At 42.2% G+C, this 10,276-nt stretch overlaps 1 protein-coding gene across 2 annotated transcripts; it reads right to left on the bottom strand.

Annotated features, from left to right (window-relative positions):
• Nucleotides 1-2,505: 2,505 nt before the first annotated feature.
• On the bottom strand, nt 2,506-8,309 carry phyhd1 (phytanoyl-CoA dioxygenase domain containing 1). 2 transcript variants are annotated; one of them, XM_041899396.2, is made up of 12 exons: nt 8,180-8,309; nt 7,554-7,712; nt 7,150-7,155; nt 6,849-6,924; nt 6,690-6,737; nt 6,500-6,555; nt 6,334-6,396; nt 6,216-6,237; nt 4,418-4,546; nt 4,001-4,117; nt 3,466-3,592; nt 2,506-2,937 (listed from the first exon to the last, which is right to left on the bottom strand). In XM_041899396.2, the coding sequence occupies exons 1-12, from the start codon at nt 8,210-8,212 to the stop codon at nt 2,889-2,891; spliced, it is 885 nt and encodes a 294-aa protein (XP_041755330.1). In that variant the 5' UTR covers nt 8,213-8,309; the 3' UTR covers nt 2,506-2,888. The 2 variants fall into 2 exon arrangements, with proteins under 2 accessions (XP_041755330.1, XP_041755332.1); XM_041899398.2 differs by lacking the exon at nt 7,150-7,155 and having other exon boundaries at nt 8,180-8,308.
• Between the last annotated feature and the right edge of the window lie 1,967 nt (nt 8,310-10,276).

The following is a 10,276-nucleotide window of genomic DNA, read 5'->3' as shown; positions in this document are numbered from 1 at the left end:
TTCTGACTAATGTCCTGAAGCACACAACACTTAGGCTGCGTTTACACAGCAGACCAATTCTGATATTTTTTTCACTAATTGGTCTTTTGACCAATCAGATCTGAAAAAGATCTGATGTGATTGGTCAAAAGATTAAAATTGGCTGCCTGCGTAAACATAGCCATGTTGGTTCATTGCTCATGTCAGAGTGCCCCTACGGATGTGTTTAGACAGGCAGCCCATTTTGGATCTTTTTTTCCACTACTTGGTCTTTTGACGTCAGATCTTTTTCAGAGCTGATCTGATTGGTCAAAAGACCAATTAGTGAAAAAAAGATCAGAATTGGGCTGCCTGTTTAAATGCAACCCTAGATGCTCACAAATCTTTATTATAGAAGCCTAATTGCAAGTCTTCTGACCAATGTCCTGAAGTGCACGCGCCTGGGAAATAAGAGGTGTCTTCATGTCCCTGGATCCAAATGTAACCATATTTAGGTTGGATGCAATAAACACATTGACTAAACCTTGACCACATTTCAACAGCCCCTTCCTGACCCTCTACCACCGACAACCTGGGCTGTGTTGGTCACTTTGTCATGGAGTTAGGCCAGGATCAATCCGATCGCAGGTTATAGGCTTTGCATATTTTAAAGGCATTGTTGTCACGTTCGCAGAGATCCCATTGACGGTAAACGCTGCATATATCATCTCGATCGGAAATTGCCTTTAAAAGCTGCAATGCCTATAACCCGTGATCGGATTGAATCCCGGCCCTAGTCAAGAATGTTTTTTTTTTTTTCAGGAGTAAAAGATGCTGAGATGCATAAAAACAAAACGATGCTGTCAAGTTGCAGAAAAGTGGTAGCAAAGTTTATAATACCAGAAAAGAGAATGTCAAAAACAACATTTAATGCAGAGGGGATCATTTCACAGTTTATTTAACAAATTATTCTGGTATCAAAATTCATACATGTGGGAGGGAGTCAGTGAGCGTACAGTGCTTTCGGAAAGTATTCAGACCCCTTGACTCTTTCCACATTTTGTTACGTTACAGCCTTAATCTAAAATTGATTAAATAAAGAAAAATCCTCAGCAATCTACACAAAATACCCCAAAATGACAAAGCGAAAACAGGTTTTTAGAAATGTATTAAACCAAAAAACAGAAATACCTTATTTACATAAGTATTCAGATCCTTTGATATGAGACTCGAAATTGAGCTCAGGTGCATCCTGTTTCCATTGATCATCCTTGATATTTCTACAACTTGATTGGAGTCCAACTGTGGTAAATTCAATAGATTGGACATGATTTGGAAAGGCACACACCTGTCTGTCTATATAAGGCCCCACAGTTGACAGTGCATGTCAGAGCAAAAACCAAGCCATGAGGTTGAAGGAATTGTCTGTAGAGCGCCGAGACAGGATTGTGTCGAGGCACAGATCTGGGGAAGGGTACCAAAAAATGTCTGCAGCATTGAAGGTCCCCAAGAACACAGTGGCCTCCATCATTCTTAAATTGAAGAAGTTTGGAACCACCAAGACTCTTCCTAGAGCTGGCCGCCCGGCCAAACTGAGCAATCGGGGGAGAAGGGCCTTGTTCAGGGAGGTGACCAAGAACCCGATGGTCACTCTGACAGAGCTCTAGAGTTCCTCTGTGGAGATGGGAGAACCTTCCAAAAGGACAAACATCCCTGCAGCACTCCACTAATCAGGCCTTTATGGTAGAGTCGCCAGATAGAAGCCATTCCTCAGTAAAAGGCACATGACAGCCCTCTTGGATTTTGCCAAAAGGCACCTAAAGACTCAGACCATGAGAAACAAGATTCTCTGGTCTGATGAAACCAAGATTGAACTCTTTGGCCTGAATGCCAAGCGTCACGTCTGGAGGAAACCTGGCACCATCCGGTGAAGCATTGTGGTGGCAGCATCATGCTGTGGGGATGTTTTTCAGCGGCAGGGACTGGGATACTAGTCAGGATCGAGGCAAAGATGAACAAAGCAAAGTACAGAGAGAGCCTTGATGAAAACCTGCTCCAGAGCGCTCAGGACCTCAGACTGGGGCAAAGGTTCACCTTCCAACAGGACAACGACCCTAAGCACACAGCCAAGACAATGCAGGAGTGGCTTTGAGACAAGTCCCTGAATGTCCTTGAGTGGCCCAGCCAGAGCCCGGACTTGAACCCGATCTAACATCTCTGGAGAGATCTAAAAATAGCTGTGCAGAAACGCTCCCCATCCAACTTGACAGAGTTTGAGAGGATCTGCAGAGAATGGGAGAAACTCCACAAATACAGGTGTACCAAGCTTGTAGTGTCATACCCAAGAAGACTCGATGCTGTAATCGCTGCCAAAGGTGCTTCAACAAAGTACTGAGTAAAGGGTCTGAATACTTATGTAAATGTATTATTTATGTTTTTTATCTTTTATAAATTAGCAAAAATTATTTTAAAAATGTTTTTGCTTTGTCATTATGGGGTATTGTGTGTTGATTAATGTGGGGGGGGGGGGGAAGAAACAATTTAATCAATATTTGAATAAGGCCGTAACGTAACAAAATGTGGAAAAAGTCAATGTGTCTGAATACTTTCCGAAGGCACTATGTAAAAGCACATTTTCAACATCACATTTTGGTCCATTGCTACATAAAATCATCCCTTCGCACAATGACTGTGTTTCACTCAGTGTCTCCTGTCTTGTAGACCTCTTGTATTGGGTGACATAAGTATAGTATGTTAATGTGTGATCATTTTTCACTGATAGACGGGTCTTGTATCGTATCTCATTTCTGCTGGTTGAATACTGATAATGTGTTGTTAGTCCTGTCTGACTGAAGATCTTCTCTAGGACAAGTGAAGGTGTCTGCCTCTGTCCATCCATTCAGTGTAGTGGCAGGTGGAGGGAACCAGGATTACTTGGTGTAGAGGGCAGGGAAAGGGAGCTCCTCTGTGGGCTGTAACCTGTCAAAAGAGAGAGAGGAACGCCTTTACCTCAACATCTGCTTATATCCCCCCCCTAATCGCAGATTGTATTTATTTAAATGTTTTAGAAGTGTACAGCATGACGCCAATGCCTCATAATATATGTGCTATTCTGTGAAAAACCTGACGAAGATCCATTTGGATCGCTGTCACTAACCAATAAAAGGTGTATATTTAAGCAATAAGGCCCGAGGGGATGTGGTATATGGCCAATATACCACGGCAAAGGGCCGTTCTATTGGCCATATACCACAAACCCCCAAGGTGCCTTATTGCTATTATAAACTGGTTACCAACGTAATTAGAGCAGTAAAAATAAATGCTTTGTCATACCTGTGGTATACGGTCTGATATACCACGGCTGTCAGCCAATCAGCATTCAGGGCTCGAACCACCCAGTTTATAATTGAGCATTGACTATGCAGGACATACTCTATTCTATTACATATTTTCCAGGATGATGTGTGTTTGACTTCGTAGGAAGGAAACATTGTGTCATGCACTCACCAGTTCTCAGGGCTCCATTGTGTCTTCTGAGACTCCATGATGTGGAAAGTGTAGACGTGGCGTGACTTTTTTGACGTGTTCTGCTCACTTTTATGGACAACCTCTCCATCGATCAGAACCACCCCACCTGAGCAGAGACAAAATAGATAGACATTAGTTACTTACTAACCTGCTATCAATGTTTCTCTACAGAACAGTCATGAACCTAACAGACCAGTTTCAAGTCAACTGTGCATGTTGATACACTGATGGTAACTCAGCTTTAACGGTTACTAAAGACTCAGAAAAGTAAATGAAGTGTTAACTGGCTGTGTGCTTCCGTCTGTACCACTCAGTACCCTTTGACCCCCACTCCCCCCTGCAACCTCCCTGCTCCCTCTAACACAGTGGCAAATATAACAGTGCAGACAGTACAAACTGAGGTTTGTTTTGCAGTTATTAACCAACCCCTTTGAGGTCAGTGTCCCTGATGTCAATAGCGAGGCACACTTTGGTTTATTTTATGTAAAGTCGGCAGTAGAAGTGAGCCACGTACCTTTTTTGACAGGTGCAGGTATGAACAGCTTATCGTCATAGGTTGCCTCTCTCCCAACAAAGTCTGTCAGGGGATAGGTGCCTTCAGGGGTCCGCACCATACGTCGGGTGATGCCATCTAGAGGGAAGGGGGAGTCAAGTTGACACAAATGAGACCATGGTTTGAATTACATGCTGACTCCTTAGGGGTGCACCCCTGTAATTCAAAACCTGGTTGAGACTGACGAAGGCAGTGCTTCTCAATTTACTTGAACTTGTTTTGAAATCTCAAAGGGAGGAGCTGAGATAAATCATCAGTCCCGGGTCTTACATTTACATCATTTAGCAGACGCTCTTATCCAGAGCGACTTACAAATTTGCACCAATGAATAATGAATGGTCTTTTAACATGGGTCAAAGTTCATCATTAGTGCCTTACTGTTGTGTGAGCCGGGGATGAACCACAAGCAGCCATTGTCCAGGGTGGCATCCTCCAGGGCGATCCACACGCCCATCACCCTGCCCAGGGGCTCCGTGTGGAGGAATGTAGCATCCTGGTGTGGCGTCACTGACAAACAGGCAGGCAGAGGACCATACAGTGGGGAGAACAAGTATTTGATACACTGCCGATTTTGCAGGTTTTCCTACTTACAAAGCATGTAGAGGTCTGTAATTTTTATCATAGGTACACTTCAACTGTGAGAGACGGAATCTAAAACAAAAAATCCAGAAAATCACATTGTATGATTTTTAAGTAATTAATTTGCATTTTATTGCATGACATAAGTATTTGATACATCAGAAAAGCAGAACTTAATATTTGGTACAGAAACCATTGTTTGCAATTACAGAGATCATACGTTTCCTGTAGGTATTGACCAGGTTTGCACACACTGCAGCAGGGATTTTGGCCCACTCCTCCATACAGACCTTCTCCAGATCCTTCAGGTTTCGGGGCTGTCGCTGGGCAATACGGACTTTCAGCTCCCTCCAAGGATTTTCTATTGGGCTCAGGTCTGGAGACTGGTTAGGCCACTCCAGGACCTTGAGATGCTTCTTACGGAGCCACTCCTTAGTTGCCCTGGCTGTGTGTTTCGGGTCGTTGTCATGCTGGAAGACCCAGCCACGACCCATCTTCAATGCTCTTACTGAGGGAAGATCTCGCGATACATGGCCCCATCCATCCTCCCCTCAATACGGTGCAGTCGTCCTGTCCCCTTTGCAGAAAAGCATCCCCAAAGAATGATGTTTCCACCTCCATGCTTCACGGTTGGGATGGTGTTCTTGGGGTTGTACTCATCCTTCTTCTTCCTCCAAACACGGCGAGTGGAGTTTAGACCAAAAAGCTCTATTTTTGTCTCATCAGACCACATGACCTTCTCCCATTCCTCCTCTGGATCATCCAGATGGTCATTGGCAAACTTCAGACGGGCCTGGACATGCGCTGGCTTGAGCAGGGGGACCTTGCGTGCGCTGCAGGATTTTAATCCATGACGGCGTAGTGTGTTACTAATGGTTTTCTTTGAGACTGTGGTCCCAGCTCTCTTCAGTTCATTGACCAGATCCTGCCGTGTAGTTCTGGGCTGATCCCTCACCTTCCTCATGATCATTGATGCCCCACGAGGTGAGATCTTGCATGGAGCCCCAGACCGAGGGTGATTGACCGTCATCTTGAACTTCTTCCATTTTCTAATAATTGCGCCAACAGTTGTTGCCTTCTCACCAAGCTGCTTGCCTATTGTCCTGTAGCCCATCCCAGCCTTGTGCAGGTCTACAATTGTATCCCTGATGTCCTTACACAGCTCTCTGGTCTTGGCCATAGTGGAGAGGTTGGAGTCTGTTTGATTGAGTGTGTGGACAGGTGTCTTTTATACAGGTAACGAGTTCAAACAGGTGTAGTTAATACAGGTAATGAGTGGAGAACAGGAGGGCATCTTAAAGAAAAACTAACAGGACTGTGAGAGCCGGAATTCTTACTGGTTGGTAGGTGATCAAATGCTTATGTCATGCAATAAAATGCAAATTAATTACTTAAAAATCATACAATGTGATTTTCTGGATTTTTGTTTTAGATTCCGTCTCTCACAGTTGAAGTGTACCTATGATAAAAATTACAGACAAAATCGGCAGTGTATCAAATACTTGTTCTCCCCACTGTATTGGGTGCAAAATACACACACACACAATCACAGACACTCTACAGTATTCATAACCAGGTGTTTCAGTCATTTTCTTACCTTCTCCACCGATCCCTGGTTGCTGAAAAACACAACGGAGTAAAGTCAGAACCAGTTACCACACATTCTAAAGCAAAAGTCAGACTAGTGAAAGGTAAAAAGCTGGTGTGCACTCTACCTTGAAAATGTACATGCTTTGCAAAATCACAGGACTCTTCAGACCAAGCTTCTTGGCTATTCCCTGGGGGACATAATCAGAGCAGTGTGTATTATTCAGTGTTAGTCTAACTGTCACAGTTTATCTGTTGTGTCCTTTACTGACTGGCTGCTGAAGGAATTCTCACCTGAATCTTGGGTGAATGAGTGGCAGTTTTGTATAAAGGCTCATAGGCATGGAGTGCTATTGGAGACGAAACAGGATCATGAATACTGTAGATAACTAGATACTCGATCTATCAGATAGAGTCTTGTCAAAAATTTTATCAAAAGTTTTCAAAGATAAGCACAACATCTAATCAAAGATTTGAAACTCACCATGTCCAATTTTGTTGAGAGAGCGTTCTTTTGGCACAGTGAAATCTCCTATAAAGCGAGTGACACTTAGCTGTCAATCAATGTCAAATAAATCCAACACATATTCTATATTGCATCAGTGAGGTGAGAGAATAACCTTCATTCATAATAAGGCCTCACCTTTATCATCAAAAACTCCTTTCTCAAAGAAGAAGCGGATCTTATCTCCACTGGTGATGAAGTAGTCAGCGTTTCCCTGCAGATAGATAAGGGACATGTAACCTGATCCAGCTATAAGATAATGTTACACAGGTGACAACCGGGGTCACACATGAACGTTGACAATGAAATTATTAAAGACAAGTCTAGAGGGAGGAAATGTCTAAATATGAGAATTATGTGACAATAAAAGCAATGGGAAGTGACAGTTCAATGACAGTAATCGGGGCAGGCACGCATAGGATGGGATAAAGAACATTACCTGCATCTTTGTCATTTGTAATAGGTAGGCATGGAGAAGATAAAATGGTGGGGTCAAATGGTGCAAAAAGCAAACCAGTTCACTCAATGTAGGCTACAGCAGACAATACATTCCTGTGCAATCCCACTGGGCACAGATGTCAGCTCAACATGTAGTTTTGATTTACATTTGGTTGAGTTGTCAACTAATGTGAATTCAACATGAAATCAACAACAAAAAAACAAAAAAACCTATTGGATTTAGGTGAAAAATTTGGTGAAAAAAAAGAAATTCCCTTACGTTGATGACTTTTTGCAAATCCAATCAGTTTTCCAAGTTGATTCAACCTCATCACATTTAATGTTTTCTTGAAATGACGTGAAAGTAACGTTGATTCAACCAGTTTTTGCCCAGTGGGATGTTACCTGTGTTTTCAGCTGCTCGTCGTGATTGGTGGAGAACTGGATCCGACAATGTTGTGGAACGTCCATCCCGTCCACGATCTCTCCCATCCTCAGCCGGAGCTCATCACACTCGGCCGGGCTGAGGAGCCCGTCCAGGACCAGGTACCCGTCCTCCTGGTACTGTTGAAAAGGTTAAGAAAGTATTCACCACCACGGGATATGCACACTGGAGTGCTATAGAAACTGATTTTTTGACTGTTAGTTGGATTTTCACAAAATGTTTTTAGTTTAGTTTTGTAATAAAAATTGTAGCCGAGGTCTTGGCAGCAGCTCAAGTTATGTAAGGGTAGGTGAATTCAGTGAGTGGGCTGCGTGTGCAACGTTGTAAATCACTTGAATCACGTGCATGCATCTTGCATTTTCACTGTATGAACCAAAATGTCACATTGCTGATGTTGCACAAAATGTAGCCTACAAATTAAATGCTTCTCATATCTGTACAGCCTACAGGACAAGTAACGGATTTACTGAAATTATAAAAGTCACGATAGCCATCCCTGAGAGCCATTACTACGGAGGTTTGACAGTAAATACAATAAAAATAATTGTTATAAACATTTACGCTTAGGTCTACATTTTAAACTTACCTTTTTCGCATCTTGATCTGTTAGAAAGTCCATGCTGAAAATTCAACTCCGTATTCGATTTATCCGTGTTCTCTTGGTCTAAACTGCTTAGAAGTACCACGTGATGTAGACGTCTAACTCGATTAAAATGTAACCGTAGTTAAGTAATAATAGGATTTTCGATGTTAACCATTTCGGTGCTCCTGCTCAGGACCTAGGCTTACCCGTATCTGCAATTCATCCCCAAACGCCATCCCATCCAAACGCTTGATTTGGGTAGTGGGCATTCTGAAAGAATCTTGTACATTGGCTGTTACTGAGATTCTAAGGGACGGTTTCACAGATTAGGCCTAAAGTTCTGGACTAAAAAGGTACTTTGAATGGAGATTCTCCATTGACAAATGTTTTAAATTGTCTATATCAGTCATTACTGGAAATAAATACATGAAGAGACAGATTGGTGATAATGTGTTTTAATTTATCATTTATATCAGAATAGTACAAAAAATTGACGCAGTAAAACATCTGTCATGGTGTTGTCAAGGCTAAAATATTCCACTGTTACAAGAGTCTGGGTCATTCATCGTTTCTCCACTAAGAAAGCCAGTGTTCACTCCTTTTGGAAACAAAAAGTGAAGACCTATCATTAAATGGGCAACAATGATGATGGTGATGATGTAGAAGAGATACAGATTGTTATTTGTCCATTAACTTTTAACAGGTCCATGTTATGTTTTTACACTTAAATGAAACAAGAGCAAAATTATAGTGCCACCCACTGTGGGTGGCGTACAGCATGTGAGCCTGGCATACAATGTGTGGGTTGAGATGAAGACCAAACTGTCCAAGAAGATGGAAAAGAACCAAAACCTGACTGGAACAAAAGCCAGCACAGAGCACACATCAGGGCCCTTACAAAATGCCAGCCAGCAAAATGTCAAAGAAAGAAAGATACAGGCTTGTACCAACTGATCTCATTCAGTTGACTGACAGAAATATGTATCATTGTCCTGTCGACCACCCAAAGAATTATGGCTTATAAGAAATAAAAAGCATTGTTTGACAAACAGACAATGTGCATTTCCGTAGCCCTTCCCAATATTGAGAGAGCATGCCATGTCCGTGTCCATTTGTAATGCTATGGAGATATCACAAAACTAAATTGTATTTGTCACATGCTTCGTAAAACAACAGGTGTAGACTAACAGTGAAATGCTTACTTACGAGCCCTTCACAACAACGCAGAGACAAAAATAATAACACAAGGAATAAATACACAATGAGTAATGATAACTTAGCTATCACCTAACTAATGCAGTGTTATCAACTAAGCCAAGTACAATATGTAATAAGAAGCATTTCTCTATCTCGGACTCCCTGAAGTGTTTCTTTAGGCTGTGTTTTTTAGACCAAGAACTCTATCATGAACCAGATCGTGTAGTATCATGAACCCCCTATTAAAAGTAAGTAGTTTGCCTGTTTATGCATATGCAATAAGAGTTTTAACCTAGAAACTATCCCCCTAAACAGGTAAAATACATAATCATGAGACACATCAATACTGCTTAGACTATGTTTTGGTATGCTACCCAAATGATAGGCAATGCTGTTAAATGACTGGCCATTAAAATATTCTGGAAATTATAATATTTTGATGGTATACACAACCTTACAGCATTTTTCTTACATTACAAAATGGAGAAAATGACAGTGAACACTTTCCTCTGTTACTCAGTGCTCACACACGAGGGCGCTCCACCCACACTGGATGCACAGGACTGTCGAAATAAGGCGAGCATTACATAGCTCGAGCACTGAAGACCACTTCTGACCACGTCTATGAGAAATTGAATTTTGCTTGTGAAAACAATACTTTCCGAATGCCCCATGTGCTAACCGCTAGGCTACCTGCTACCCTTGTGGTCAACTGTCATGACCATGGCATGACTACCTACCTAACATGTTGGCACAGTGCTATACGGATGGGGGTAGGTACAATAGAGGTTGTCTCCAACCACTGATACAGGATCAGATCTTATTTCATCTCCCTAATGACTAAGATCATAATTGAGGGTACTGCAATCTGACCCTAGACCATGCAACATGTACCTTGAGCCG

Source organism: Coregonus clupeaformis, chromosome 15 (assembly GCF_020615455.1).
Source record: "Coregonus clupeaformis isolate EN_2021a chromosome 15, ASM2061545v1, whole genome shotgun sequence".
NCBI classification, from domain to species: domain Eukaryota; kingdom Metazoa; phylum Chordata; class Actinopteri; order Salmoniformes; family Salmonidae; genus Coregonus; species Coregonus clupeaformis.
The sequence above is the reverse complement of the archived record's forward strand: the minus strand, read 5'-3'. Positions and strand labels throughout refer to the sequence as shown.

Excerpts from the sequence above, each read along its gene's own strand:
- phyhd1 (XM_041899396.2), bottom strand. The coding sequence starts at position 8,212 with ATGGACTTTCTAACAGATCAAGATGCGAAAAAG. Across the intron at positions 6,238-6,333 it reads AAAGCATGTACATTTTCAAG|CAACCAGGGATCGGTGGAGA; the intron begins GTAGAGTGCACA and ends TGTGTTTTTCAG. Across the intron at positions 4,547-6,215 it reads ACCAGGGATCGGTGGAGAAG|TGACGCCACACCAGGATGCT; the intron begins GTAAGAAAATGA and ends CCTGTTTGTCAG.